At 34.1% G+C, this 15,576-nt stretch overlaps 1 protein-coding gene across 1 annotated transcript; it reads right to left on the reverse strand.

The window, feature by feature from the left end:
* Positions 1-1,181: 1,181 nt before the first annotated feature.
* On the reverse strand, positions 1,182-13,356 carry SLC7A9 (solute carrier family 7 member 9). Its single transcript, XM_082770327.1, has 13 exons — positions 13,249-13,356; positions 11,963-12,088; positions 10,799-10,946; positions 9,588-9,830; positions 8,886-9,011; positions 8,467-8,566; positions 7,020-7,064; positions 6,582-6,705; positions 4,770-4,873; positions 3,815-3,911; positions 2,804-2,953; positions 2,012-2,186; positions 1,182-1,418 (listed from the first exon to the last, which is right to left on the reverse strand). Exons 2-13 carry the CDS (start codon positions 12,065-12,067, stop codon positions 1,354-1,356), a joined length of 1,482 nt encoding a protein of 493 aa, XP_082626453.1. The 5' UTR covers positions 12,068-12,088; positions 13,249-13,356; the 3' UTR covers positions 1,182-1,353.
* Between the last annotated feature and the right edge of the window lie 2,220 nt (positions 13,357-15,576).

Below are 15,576 nucleotides of genomic sequence, written 5' to 3' on the forward strand. Positions count from 1 at the left end.
CCCTGTGTTTGTAGCAGGTGGCAAGAACAGTCTTTTTAAGAACACTATAAAAATGTTTCAGTAAACTCCAAGTATGTTCTCTTGGCCTCTAGCTATTTTTAATGAGAGTCTTCATGAGGAAGAGGTTCTCTGTGGACTTTTTGCTTTGATTTGTTGCTTTATGAACCTCTGTCAACTTCTAACTCCTGTGTTAAGGATCTCAATAGTATAACTTCTTTTGTGAAGAAAGTTTTGTTCTGTGTTTTGAAGCCATCCATGCTCTGTCTGCTTGATGTCCTGCACCAAGATGTAGTTTGCTTTTCCCAGTTTATTGACACTTAAGACTCAGTCACCATTTTCATCTCTACCCCCAGTCAGGTATGTTTTTCAACCTTCAAAATAGTAGTAGGTGGAGTTGTTTAATATTCCTGTGTTATGTATTTGAAATGGATGTATTAAGTTATTCAGAGGACTTGTGCTTTCAGTATTCCAATCTTTCTCAATATAATCACTTTAAAATATTGACACATGACTTGAGAAAACTACTTTCTTTATCCATTGGCTTTGAGGGAACATAATAAGTATTGTAAGTTACCCAGAACCAGTTTCTTGGCCAGGGAAATTAAAAGCTGCTTAAATCTGTGTAAGAATTTGGCTCTTTTTTAAATTATTTTCATTAGGTACCAAATGGAACATTTATAGGATGATGTTACTTCTGTAAAGTCACATTCGTGCTGAGGATAATTTCTGTTGCAATTGCTTGGTGTTCTGTACCTTAGGTGGCAGTGGAGAAAACACATACCTGAGAAATTAAGCCTTTACTTATGACCTTGCTTTAAACAAAGAATCACTCTCTTCTTTTCAGGCAGGTATGCTGTCCATTTTTACTTGATTCCCATTTCCTGAGTCTTCCAATTCTTTGATAGCTAGTGTTTGGTCTGAGCAACTGAGGATTAGAGTTAGTATGTGTTTATGCAATGTGTCTTCAGTTTTGTGTCACTTGTGGGTGATGCTGCGAATGATAGCTATTCTGTTCTTTCAGCAGAAACAACAAAAGAGGCGTTCTGGCAGTGCTGCAGGTGAGTACCATTGTCATAATTAAAGTGCTCCTCTTGTTTAAGTAACATTAATGAAGAAAATAAAATAACCTTAACATATTAGCAAGCAATGAAAAAGGCTCTGCTGTACACTATAGTCTGGCTCAGAAATCTTTTATTCTCATATTTAACAAACGTCAAGTTCTAAGTAGTATTGCAAAAATAACACATGCCAGCATGAACATAGCAATTTAGAAAGTATAAATGCACACCAACTAAATGGAATTTCCTTCAAACAATATAGCAAGTAAAAACACGCTAGTACATATAAAATATTTTACTCCGTAGTTTCCTCTGCTGGAACAACTTCCAAAAGCATCTGAAGGTGCATAGTGATGGGCTCTGAGAAGAAAATACATTGTTAGAAGCTTGTTCTGAGAACAGTATTCAGATTAATACTATTTTTCTGAGTTAGAGAAATGTCCTTCTAAGCAGTTGTTTCTTTTCTGTATTTGTATCTCAAACTTAAAAACAAATAAATAAGAGGTGGGAAATAAAAACAATCTTAAGATCCAGGCCAGTATATTTTGAGATTTCTAATATTGCTCTTCATAGAGTATACTGCTTCTAATTTCATGATTAGATCATACATAATAATTCAGGAGGAGGGGGAGGCAGACATAATGGATTTTCTTAATGTCCTTAGAACTACTAGTTCTGTCCTCTGCAGCTGGTTCTACTTTCTGCTGTGGAAATACTTGCATATCAGTTTGTCCGTGAGAGATGAATGAAGAGCTCCTTCTGAGACTATGCAAGATCACTTTATGCACACAGTGAGCTTTGCTAATGTTATGTCTGGAAAATTGCCTCCCTCCCTGTTCCCCCCAGCATATGACTTAAATTGCAATGGACCATATAATGAACTTTGTTGGGGTAGTTGCTTTAAAGTTTAGAGGTGTACTATTGAATTTGGAAACGGTCTGTAGTATACTTACTTGATATTTTCTGGGGCCAGCTGAATTTAAAATGAACAAAAAGTACATAAAATATGAGTCCACTAAGTATAAATAAAACACAGTACAAATATGCCAGTTCAGGTGCACTGATGATTGGTATCAGCACCAGTAAAATGGAGACTAATGTCACTATGACTGGAATGACAATGGGTATCTGCAAGATAAAGATAAATAAAAAATAAATAAAAACACAATTACTTAGCTAATTGTTTTACTGTTCTTACAGAAGTTGCATATGTGAAACATAGCTTAATCGTCTTAGGATGTTTTTACTTTTAAAATTTCTGGAATTAGATGGGACAATTGAAAAAGTAGGAGGAAATAGGTGGGAAAAAGTTTTTTCTGTTGAATTGTTAATAAAGGTCTCTGTCTTTATTGCAAATAGCAATGTAGTATGTAGTAATTCATATACAGCTTAATGAATTGGAGACCTGACTCAGTACAGTGAAGTGTGGGTCTATTTCCAGGCACTCTTTCAGTGGTAGTCTGCTGACTGTAGTTCCCCATCCCTGAAAATCTGCCACAGCTTCCGCCCATCATCTGTGTGAGTAAAACATTGCCTGGGCTTTTCTCAGTCTTTGAGCTTTGTCATAGTGCAAAACTTGAACAACAACAACAAAAAAAAGACACAAATAAATGGCTAGATTTCAAGTAAAGTGGGTGGTGAGAAACCTCTACCTCAGGGTGTTCAAATATTCAGAGTTTCAGGATGAGTTCATGTTTTAGTATTTACGGAAGTGGAGGAGAAGTTACACTGAATGTTGAACTTACCCTAATTGGTCTGTTGACTTCCTTTCTTGTAAACCTCATAACAATGAGTGCAAACACAGTTAAGCCATAAAATATCCAGACTGCAAAACTAAAGTAGTTTATAAGTGTGTTAATGTCACCAGGGATAATATAAATAATAGCAATGGCACCCTAAAAATGAAAAAAAAAATTAGTATCAGTGAAGTTTAACCTTACTTTATAAGAGCTTATGTGTAGGTATGTGTGTATGTTTAGGGTATTCAGAACATAATTGGTGCGTGCTTTTGCTTAAACATCTGGGTGCAAGTGTATTGCAGTACATTTAAAGATAGTATCTGTAGCCTGACAATATGTTTGCTTTTCTGTGCAGTATGAATTCTATTTTAAGTTAAAACACGTAATCTTGTATATGCTAATCCATTTTGTTGCTGCCTGACTATCTAGAAGGAAGAGATAATATATTTATAATAATAATTATTATAATAAATATATATAATATTAATTATAATAATATATTATGTTTTTGGTTGTTGATTCTGGGAGTGGACAGAGCAAGAATTTTGACTCTATCTGGTATTACATTGATGTAAAAAGGTAAAATACAAAAAAAAAATACAGCCTAGTTTTATTTTAAAATGTATTTGTTAAATGTGTAGATTTTTTTTTTAAATGAAAATATGTAAATGCATCCTTACGGGAGGACATAGAGTAGGAAATATTTCATAGGCTTCTTGTGAGATAAAGGATTTGCCTAACACTAATAATTTATCTTTTTATTTCTTGGTTTTCATGCTATGGATTCTTAAAACTTTGATTTGAATTTTGATCTTCTGGAATGAAACTTCTCAAATTAAGAAGTAGTTTTCATTGTATGGTCTTTGTTCCTAATACATGTTCAGGATGTATGTTTATATAAAGATTGTAATCTCACAAAGATGCAAAGACATGTCAAAGCTGCTGGTAAGAAATTTTGAAAGCATGTGTTAAGATTTTTTTGTAGGTAATTTCTCTGTACTTAGAGTGTATACTTACATAAAACATGATAGCAGGTGCTGGTGTTAAACGCTTAACACTAATGTAAGATAGCACCTTTAGCATATGCCCTTCACGACCTGCTACATAAACAAGTCTGACAAAACAAAAACAAGGCAAACTAGTTAGTGTGGCACCTAAAGTTCAAGTGGTGTTACATTTTAACACTGCCTGTCCCCTTCCCCCACAAAAAAAAAAAAAAAAAAAGTTTTCAAATTTGTTTTATTATGTGTCTACATCTGACTAGAGCTTTCTTTAGAGTACACCGGTATTTCCTTTAGCATACAATGGGATTTAAAGAATATTGCACTAAACTGAAATAATGGAAATAACCAATGTTAATGCACAGAAATTGAAACTAATTCTGTTTTCAGAATCACTAGTTTGTACATATCGTTTAACTAAAATTGTTTTGGAAAAAGCTGCTATCTTTTAATTAAAAAATCCTTTTTATTTTTTTTCCATATTAAATAGCTACCTGTACAACCTTCTGTCAAAAAACGTCTGTACAGCCCTACCATATTCAGATAGATCTTACTTTTACTATTAAGTAGAAGTGTTGAACAATTGATAGAAGGGAATGGCTTTCCCTTCCAGTTCTTATCTTGACTGTTAGTGGTGTAGTTATGTTCTTATTCTTTTTTTTTTGTTTTGTTTAATGACAACCTTTAAAATTAGCCAGCAAAAAGAAAAGGGGGAAAAAACACTTTCATGCCATGTCTACTTTGAAATGAGAATATTTTATGAGAAAAATCTTTTCTGATTTTTCAAACCTGTATAGCCTCTGCTTCTTTTTGCAAAATAAACTATAGCTAGATTTGTAAATACTTGTTATTTTTTACCTTTAGATCATAAGTATGTCGATATCTTTGTGTCTAAATACAAAAACATACATACACATTTTTCACCCTTAAAAAAATTAAGGTACTTTAAGGTACTTAGAATGGGAACTTACCTGCCTGCAGTAAAACACGTCCCATTGGCAGATCCAATTGTAGAAAAGGCCACAAAGAGAGGTACTATCCAAGAGGCTGGGTAAAGAATTCTATCTCCAAATGTCTGGGATATGGGATTAAAATGAATGTTTTTTGTCATTTTAACTGCTATTTGGTATATCTGGAAATGCTGGCACCTCTTTAAAAATACAATAAGTAACGTATCTGATGTATTAGTAAAATATTTGTTGTATATTTTGCTATTCAAGGATACTTGGCCAAAAGAAGACCGGAATTAATAGACGAAACAATCTATAAAGAGTGGAATATTGTCTTGAATGAAACAAAACCACTTAAATTGCTTAAGACACCTGGTTTGTGGATGTCTGCCAAAGAATAGATGTGATTACCACAGAGCACAGTGTGTACACAAGGTGATTCCAGTGTAAGTAGAAAGAATAACAATAGTAATGAAGGCATGGCAACCTAGGCCTTGTCATGGGTGAGCACGTGAGGGACAAACTTGCCAAGTTCTTTCACTATACTTTGATTTTTTACCTGTGCCATGGTATGTTAATTGTTACAGCAAGGTGGGTTGGAACTAATGTAGGTACATGGATCTGCTATAACTGAATTTCAATTAAAATTGACAGGTACATTTTGGATTTTCAGTTGAGTAAGTTAAGCATATCAAGTTCTACTTTTGCACAAAATTACCATCAGTGTAGTTGCTTTACCTGGTAGCAGCACACTCACCAGCACAAAGCAGGAAGGCTCCTTACAGATGTATAGACCTCTTTATATGGAGCACTCTGCTTATTTTGCTATTTGCTGTGGCCCTTTTGTGCTGCTCAGTAGCAGTTGGATTTTCTTTTAGTTTAGTCTGATCGCTTTAGAGGTAGCTGATGTGTGCTGTTGACAGACATTAAGCTTAGTGGTACACTGAAGAGATGTGGTTCTTTATCAACATACAACTTAGTATACAGTTTTGCACCTCTTGGTGGAAAAAAAAAGGCTGAAATGCATCAAAATTCTACATTTTCAAATACCTTTTTATTTTGAGGTTTTTAAGTATTTCTACATATAAAGTACCTCTCCACTGTGTTACAGTGCATTCATGTATGCATGTGTGCATGTCACATGCTGTTTGTTTTCCCCTAGAACTTACATAAGGGGAAATTGCTACAAGCTCTCTGAACAATGGTTTGGGAGTCAGATGTCCTCTGGAAAATTTACCGAGTAGAACTGAAGGGACAGATGTGTTTATATAAATTTCTCAAATGTTAAGAATAATCCTTGATGATTTTTTTTCTGTAATAGTATGTCATCCAATGAAGTAAAGAGGATAGTTCTCAGTTTAGTTAAGGTAAAAGGAAAAATGAGGAGGTGAATTACAGACCACTTGCTGTTATCTCCAGAATGGCAAAAATTGATCTGTTATTTTGCATGTGTTTATTTCTCAGAAATATTGGAATCACTGCAAAGCAGTAGTCAGATACTATTTTTCCTTCCATTCTTTCAGTGCCTATGGAAAACAGTCAACCTCTGAGCTGTGGTGTTTACAAAATGTTACATGAAGACTGCATTACTTCTGCTTGCTTTTTTTTTTTCCTTTGGGATCTGATGGAGCAGTTTAAATTAGGCACTACTGAAATTAATTTTGGATTCAGAAATGACAGATAATGGGGAAAAATCAAGGTGAGACTGGCAGTTTAGAAATAAATTGTATCTTAAAACTTAGAGGTTGCTTTTTACATTTTTTTTAACTGCTCAGGATGCTTTAATACCCATGGTTTTCTTTAGATGGCTTATTACAAAATAAAGTGGCTTACCACAGCAACTGCCTGGGACTGTAGGAGTTCTGTTGAAGTCATTACGGTGAAATATGCAATGTTTATCAGAACGTAACAAATTGTAACCAAGGGGATTCCAATAATTATAGATAGTGGTAGATTTCTAAGGAATGCAAAAGTAAGACTCCATCAGCATTGCTGTATCACTAGCAATATTACCCTAGTAAACTGTGGACTCTTACTTTCCCCCATATACTCTAGAGGTATGTGTATATTTCTTTACTGTAGAGAAAGATAAATCAGGATTTAAAAAAAAACAAACAAACAAAAAAAACAATCACAGATTTATGAAACCCAGAATACATACAAAAAGCTCTTTTTCTGTTAGTGCTCAAGCTTTCAGTAAGCATTCCTTTTAAAGATAAGCTTTTACTTTTCTTTTGGCATTAGTAGTACTACTTTTCTATGTGGTTTTACCTGTAAGGATTTTTAAGTTCTTCTGTGATGTAATTGAGTTGATTCCTGGTAGGAAAAACATTAAAACAATATTTGTAACAGTCATATGTAATGTGTTATAAGGTTAGGTGTTATTTCTTTTTTCTGTGTGGTGTGCCTTTGTAGTTTTTTGGTTTTTGTTTTTTGTTTTTTGTTTTTTTTTAAAAAAGTAAAACTGCAGAACATAAAACTGTGAGCTTCTTATCCAAATGTAAGCCTGAAGTAACTAATTTTTCCTCCTTAAGGTTTTGATGCATCTTACATTTTTAGAAGTACCTTAGATTCTTAGCCCTTCGTTGAAATATCCCTGAATAAGCAAAAACTAGGTGGACATCTGTTTCAAATTTACAAGATTACTTTTGAGCTTTGAGCTGTGCAATATCTAATATTTTTCAAATATAGGCACTAGTTGACTCTACCCATTGTAAGGCATCAAAAAGTCTAGGTAAATGTCTGAAACAGCAGATGTTCATGTCTAAGTTGAGAGACTCAAGCTTGGAAAAAGAACCTGGAAGAATAATCCATTTGTCTTACGCATTGTAATAGGACTTGCTTTGCTGTAAGTAAAGTTTTATATTCTTATTTCCTTTAAAAATACAGATCTATTTGCAAAACTTGACAGTGTGAATATTTAAGAATAGCATTAATGGATCAGAGCTTGATCTTGGATTTGTCCCAACAGAGATTGAGACCAGTTCACATTCCTGTTAGTTTCAGGAACTGATGTACGTAAACGATTTTCAGGATTTTAGCAGAGACATTGGTATTCCTCCAGTAAGTTTATTTTAAGAAAGTAATAGTGGAAAGCATCATCCATAGTACCGAATATAAATGTTTTATGTAGATCATAAATGTAAACCTACAGCCTTCCATATTTGTGAGTATTTTCAAATGTATTTTCTTTGGTCTAACACAATGGATAAACAGATGAGGAGGTTTACAATGGGAAGCTTCTCAGGGAGGGAGAATTCAGTGTTTTTACATCAATTCTAAAGCTGAATAAGAAAAAAATGTAAAACCCTATGAATTCTAACTTTCTGATACTTATTCTTTTGTACTAGTCAAACGACACTACGTATTTCACAAAACATGGACTTTGATGGGGGTAACCTGTGCGGACTTTAGGAATTACATTTTTTTTTTTTTGCCTATTGGAATTGCTTTTGATATCTTCCTTATTGTCACAGTATCTAAACACCTTTCAGCAGCCCTTTCAGGATCCATTATAGAATCTTTCCTAATAAACAGTAACCTGAGGTTTTGTTTTTTTTACCAAACTAGTGTTCTTTTTCCAGAATTCATTAAGAGATTCTTTATAACAAGTCAGATGTTAACTTTCTTAGATCACATCTTTGAGTTCTACAGGGAGAGAGTAAACCAGTTAAAGGCTGTTAAACTATAACTGTTAACACTAGTAAAGATACCTTACCATCCATCATATGCCCAGAGTCCATTATAGAATGCCAGACCAATAGAGCTAACAGAAATTTTACTGTCCTTGAAAGAATCTTTAAAGTTTTCAGTTTTTCCTGCAAATAAAACAGATTACTGTCAAATGTTGAAATTAATCCCTTTAATTGCCACTAAATGAAGAAATATTCCAATGTCTGTTTAATGTTTTGAAACATTCTGCTGTTGAAGATCAGTTTATACCAATTTTTATAAACATACATACTGTTGAATTTCCTGCCCCCTTCCTCTAAAATACGTAGTACCGTAAGGAGTTCCAATGATGTGGAACTCAAAACTGAATAAAGAGAGCCCTATTGTTGTGCTGTTTTTGTTGGGGAAGTTTTTAAATGGTCAACAGAAACTAAAATAATTGCACATTAATGTATATTTAATTACCTTGCGCAAGTAGAACAATTCCACTTACAATAATGATTGTGACAATGATCATTTTAGCAGCCGTGAGAAGATTCTGGAGATAACTTCCCAGCTTCACGCTCAGTGAATTCACTATTGTAATAACCACTAGAAGAAAGAAATTCATATTTATCTTGTTAAATTTGTCAGAACTGAAAGAAACATTGACTTCTAAAACATTTTTCCCATATTCAGTGTACTGCTTTTTCCTTTCAGGCTGTTCATGTATATATAGTTGTTTCTTTGTTTTTACCATAGTATGTTTGGATGACTTAAAATTGTGAGGAAAAAATGTTTCTGAATTAGATATCTACCATTAACAACAACAACAAAAAAGTAATTCTACAGCATTCTGATGAATACAGAAATATCTCTGAACTTCTTTTCTCACTTTTCTGCTGCACATAAGCATTCTGTGCAGCTGTATTTTTCTTGTTAAAGAAAGGAAACCCAGGCTAGGAGCAAACCATCATTCTGTCCTTTTTCTGCATGGAGTTAGTTATTGTGGGAAAGACACGCAGTTTCCCAAGGTTCTGTTCCTTTCAGCGTAGGGCTGCTTTCTGATGTCCTCTTAAAGATTAATGTGCTGAAGTCCTACTATGCTGTGTGTTCACTGATAGGACTGAACAGAAATTGCTAAGCAATTATGGAACTTGTCACTTTACAAGAAAAAAGAAGTCTTACCAATGGCAGCTGCTGCAAGACACTTGATGACAACTGGAGGTGGATCACAACCTGGATAAAAAGGAGCTGATGCATATTCTGCAAAGCTGAGACAAATGATTGCAAAAGAGCTGGGCTTTGTGACGAGTAAGCTTGTCCAAGAAAACAAAAATGCTGGAATTGGGCCAAATGCTTCCATGAGGTAAGGATATTCTCCTCCTGATTTTGTGATCATTGTGCCAAGCTCAGCAAAACAAAGTGCCCCTGAAAACAAGAAATGTGCCTGTTACTGGTTGTTTAGTTTATGCACTTTTCAAACTGATTAGAACAAAATAGTGCTTTTTTATAGGTAGCAAAATTGCAGAACTGGATATGTAAATATATCATTTTTCCATGTTTGAGTACTGTACATGCTAAATTTTAATTACTTGCAAGCAGTTGTGTAAATGTGGGGAAAAATATACTGAAACTATTAAGTTACAATACAGAACTTACTATTACCTTTGTTTAAGACTTCAGCTGTTGAATTATGAACGTCCTGATTTCTTAAGAAACCAACACAGGTCCAAATGGGAACTGTGCTGGCTGACCTACCTTTTAGAAATTTAAGGTGGAAAAACTAAGCTTGCTGCACAACTTTTAAATTAAAATGCCACTGTAATTCAAAGCTGATCTTCAGTAGACGCTTCTAGTTTTATTGCTGTAGCTGCTCAAAAAAATACTTTTTCTATGATTTGTGGCTGACATGATGCACAAAGAATTCATTTTTGTGTTTTACTATTTGAAATATGTAGGAGGTGCTTAGCATTAATTTTTTGGGTGATAAAATTAGATTTGAGGGATTGAACTAGATGATCTTCCAAGGTCCCTTCCAATCCCTAACATTCTGTGATTCTGTGATTTGTGCAGCTGTAGGAAAAATGTTAGAAATACGAGCCCTGTGCCAGCAAATTTTCATGTGCTATTTTGCCTGTGATTTAAGTAGAAAAGTACTCTATTACGGTTAGTTTTATTTTTGCTTATTTTATCCACTTGCTTTAAAAATGAACTGAAAATGATCATTACAGTTTTAAAAGCTTAGTCTATTGTTTATGAACAGCACATACTTAGTACACTCATCAGGGTATGACTAGTTTTGGTCTAGATGTCATTACCTAATTTGTAAAATGAATGGTATGCAGTAAATAAAAATATTTAAACAAAGATCCAAACTTTGTTGATTCTTTGTTTACCTAGTGTTGCAAGAACTCCGCAGGCTGCCCAGATGACTAAACAAGGACCCACAGCTCCAGCATTGGCAAGTACTGATTTTGGAGAAACAAAGATACCTGAGCCGATAATTGTACCAACAATCATGCAGATTCCACTGATCAGGCCCACCTTGAAATAAAAGGAGACATTTTGGTAAAGTAACTTCTAATATCTTAATTTATCACTAATTAGTTTTCAACATAAAGTTTCTACTAACTAATAAATGATGAAATTTTGTTTCTAAAATGCATACAAATACTGTGCCATACTCCTGCTGTTTCCAGAAGCCATTACTTGTATTTTACCTGCTTGCATATTTGCTTTACTATCCTTTGGACTATCCATTTTTTTTAAGCAGTTGCTCCTCCTTGCTTCAGGTATTTGTTAATATTTTGAAATTAGTACGATATTGCTAAGCAGTTAAAAGATCATGTTCTGACTTTGTAGTGACTTACATGTTACGTGAATCTACTAAAACTTAGGTATCTCCTGCTAAAAAAAAAAAACAAACAAAACAAAACACCGTCATGGGCTGCTTAAATTTTCCTGTTAAGTCATGGCTAGTCTGATAACATCAGTATTTTGACAGTCTGTGTTCTTGGCACCAAACTGAAACTACAGAGTGTGTCTTTTTCCAGGTTACTTAAACTGAAAGAGAAATCACAATTCTCTCTAAGAGGCTTGTCAGGGACAAAAGAAGTGGCTTTTTTTTTTTGTTCTTGTAAAAACATCTGTAATTTTCTGGAGAAAAATTACCAGTTGTCTTTCTGTACCACTAGCTGTTTTATAGAAATAAACATGTTTTCAGAAGCAGTGAGCCAACAACTCTGTTTAGACTCTAGAAGTTTACATGGAGTTTGTAAAGTTTATGAAGTTACGCTCTCTTGAGCAATTTTGAAATTACCAAATATAAGACTTCAATATTATATGTTCTCACTTCTTAATTGTGTTTGTGTCCCAGCAATTTCCTAGTAATTAGCCATTTCCTAAAATGTAAATCAGCCACACTATGAAGATAAATCAATGCAAGTTTGGATACAACTTTTCAACTTTTTTGTGATGATGCCTCTACACAGATGTTCCGACTACCTCCCTCTGACAGCCCCTCACACATGTATTGGGGGAGGTAGGGTGTTGGTGCTTACCTGCTTTTGTAGGTTTGTAGTTTGGGGTTCCTCACTCTGAATGGATTGTCCATCCTCTTTTCTACTGTCCTGTCCTTTTCTTTTCCTCAAGCTTTCTTCACCCATTTGTCTTATTTTTTGAAATATCTAAAGAAATTTAAAAAAAAAAAAAAAAAAAAGAGTCGAGTGTATTTTACTGATGTGTGCTTGAGTTTTGCTGCTCTAAAATAGCATACTACTGTCAGAAACTACAAAAATGCACACATGCAATACACAGGCAAAGGTCTTCCATCTAACTACCTCCTTGGAGATTAAATGAAAGAGGTGGTAGGTGTACTTTACCTCATCCATCAGACTTCCTGTAGATTTCCTGACTCACCTGGCAGTGGATGTCCTTACACCTTATGCCTCAGGTTACGTTTGAGAGAATCTCCTTACTGGAACAAGCTGGGTTTTATAGCTAGTCTCTGCTTTGAATTCCTCTAGGGGTCCAGTTGGATTTAATATTCCACCCAGAAACTAGCCTGTTTTCTTATCTAGGAGACATTCTTTCTGATCTTTGTTAAATTAAGCCTTGTCCCAGTTCCTTGGAGATGCAAGTATGTTAGACCAAGTGTCGTCTCCTGTAATTGTCTAATTAACAGCTCTTTTCCTCAAAAGGGTTACCGTTCTTGTTGACTCAGGATGAGTGTCTTTTACTGAACATTATATTCTGTTTAGAATTAGAATGGAAACAGTTTGGATTTAGAAATTCAAATTTATATTTGAGATTTTTTTTTCTTGAGAATTTTGCTCATTTGCCACAGTATTTGAATTAAATACAACCCGAGATAGTGATGGAAACAATTTGTAATAGGTTAGGTCCTGATTCTCAAAAATTTATTCAGTCTACCTCCTCAGATCTTCCATCTGTAGTTGTTAAAATCTGAATGTTGAAAATTGTTTTGTAGTTAAATAAACAGCAGTTCAGGAATGCTTCATGTGTAGGCAACTTAGTGTCTAATAATCCTTGGCTTTTTTGTAGTATTTTGAATTCACAGAACATCTGTCTTTAGTACTGCTGGTCTTAAGAAACATTTCTGCTATAAACAGATCTGTTTTACATTTTGATTTAAAGATTCAAAAAAATAAAATCATCATGAATCCAACTTACGATTCAAGCTACAATAGAAAATTGCCCGTGTAAGGAATGCAGGGCTTGGGTCACTGAATTCTATTACAGCTTTAAGCCCAACTTCTCTCTTTAAAGTCTTTTATCTAGAATATGTTTTAATCGCCATCTGAGAGTAATTCATACTTTCACTTACCTTATTTATTTAGATTTGTTTAGTGTACTTCAGGCTTCAGGGATCTCTGTGTAGCGTGTTTCTTTATTTCTTCCGTTAGATTTACCAGCCAGTTAGAGAGCAAGACATGTCCATGTCTGAAACCAGAATACGCAGAAGCAACAGCAGCTTAAGTACAGAGGTTATAAAAGGTAATCATTAAACCCATTCTCAGCCAAGAAGCTTTGAGATGGGAACCACAGGTAAACCAATAGTCCAATTAGTTTATCTTTAAAAACAAAAAGTCTTTGTTCTATTTGTAAGAAAGTTTGTCCAGTACCTAAGTATTTTATTATGTAGTGAGAGTGAACCATAATTGGAGCGTATTTTGATTTTATGTCAAGTTATTTCTAATTTAGAATCACTGTGGAAAGATAACCTTGAAATAAGGTGCATGAAAGACATCTGTCCAGATGTTAACTGCATCCTATAAATAGTTGATGTTTTTTATCTTAAGGAGGTAGAGAAGTGTGAGCAGAAATCTTCACTTTGTTCTTCATTAACCTGAAAGCAGTTGAGTGGGCAGCTTGTGTTCCCTTCACATGCAGTTCCAATTATTTTTTCATTTTTGTAAATGTTTAAAAATCTTGCTTTACTGGAAAAATGACATTCTTTACTTAGATGCAGTTGTATATCCAGGAAAAAGCTGTCATCTTGAGTGCTGAGTGCTTTAATTCCTGCTAGCCATCCCTGAGCTGTTTGCAAAAAAATCTTAATTATACTTCACTTCATTATTTTTGGTAACGCAACCAGTAAGTCTTAATCAACCTAATGAAATCAAACTTCGGCTGACTTTAGAAAAAAAAAAAAAAAAAAAAAAAGTAAACATCTACTGTTAACAACTAAAAAGTGTATTAGTATTAGTCACGTTCAGATGTGTTAAGATTTTTATCTTGTTAAGGTAATGCCTCAGGAATGATAGTACGGGATTGGAAATAAGCCCATATTGTTAGACTTCTGTGTCAACAAAACAGGTGAAGACTTGATCTTGTCTGTATATTACTCCTTCAGTGATCTTGTCTATATATTACTGCTTCATTTAACACAGAGACCAATAATAACATATGGCATGCAAAAAGCAAGCTACCAGTCTGTCCCATTTATATCCTGGCATGATGTGATTGTCTTTTTCTCTTCTTTCTGATCTTCTGTTTAAGCACGCAGGCTTGATCAGTAGGAACTCCTATTGATTTCAAATGTTAATGTAAATCTGTGACTAAAAATGAACTCTTCAACCCGTGTAAGACTGTTTTACATTTTCTTATTTGCCATATTTTGTTCTGGTTAAGTCAACCTGCTGTATCAGACTTTCTGCAAGACTGAGATTGCAAAGTGATGTCAGTACTGAAACTAAAACCAAAGCTGCATTTTTACAGCTCTCACTGTCTTATTTTTTTCCTCCATTTTTTTCTATAATTCTTGCAAAAGTTAGGGTTAAGCTTCAAGAGAAGGTCTTCCATTTCAACAAACTTGTTCAAAAACTATCATCTGAATGACAGTCAGATAATATTTTTTTTCCAACAGAAAAAGAGATTATTAAAATAGTCTGAATTCAAGCATATTAAAAGCCAGATAGCAGGAATTTTCACCTTCTGCATCTCTTACTAGGGCTTCAAAAATATTTTTCATGGTAGGTGTGGTATAGGACTAAGTAAATTGATGTTTCTGTATCTATCAATTGCAGATGCCTAGTTTGGTATCAAATATTATGTAATGTAATTCTGTGTTCTCTAGAGTTGATTATTTTGAAATTAAGGTACCTAATCTTGCCACTCCTATGTTTTTCCGGAAGTGCTATGGAGACTACTGAAATAGCTAATGTAAAAAGAAAAACCACTTTTTTGTGGTTGGGGAGCAAGATCATATATGTTGCTATTTTTTCCACTCAAAGTGAAGTATATACCTTTCACATCAACTGCAGCCTGGAATTTCCAGAGCAACAAAAAAGGAAATGTACAAATCCTTAGGTAGTTTTGATGGAAAGATAATGGAAAATGTCACTTTTAATTCCATGTTAAACAAGGTTTTACTTGAGGATATTTTTTCTTTTAGAATTTTAACCAAGCAGCCAATTCCTTGAGTCAGCCTAGAATGTGTATTTGTAAAGTTTTCATTTGTTGAATAGAGTTTTTAAATTTCTGCAGTAGCTTGACCTTAATTAGCCTTTGTTTTCTTATAAAAATCAAGATGTTTTGTTTTAGGGATTAGTTCTGGGATGCTATAGGCTTCTTTAAGGACTTGGAATTTTACCAGAAATCCTTCTTTTCCTGAGCCACTCAAGGAAAAAAAAAAAAAACAAAAAAAACAGAC

The sequence above is a fragment of the Aythya marila genome (genome assembly GCF_965140915.1).
Source record: "Aythya marila genome assembly, chromosome: 12".
In the NCBI taxonomy this organism is placed as follows: domain Eukaryota; kingdom Metazoa; phylum Chordata; class Aves; order Anseriformes; family Anatidae; genus Aythya; species Aythya marila.

Excerpts from the sequence above, each read along its gene's own strand:
- SLC7A9 (XM_082770327.1), bottom strand. The coding sequence starts at position 12,067 with ATGGGTGAAGAAAGCTTGAGGAAAAGAAAAGGACAGGACAGTAGAAAA. Across the intron at positions 3,912-4,769 it reads ACGTGTTTTACTGCAGGCAG|ACTTGTTTATGTAGCAGGTC; the intron begins GTAAGTTCCCAT and ends TTGTTTTGTCAG. Across the intron at positions 2,954-3,814 it reads CACCTGCTATCATGTTTTAT|GGTGCCATTGCTATTATTTA; the intron begins GTAAGTATACAC and ends TTTCATTTTTAG.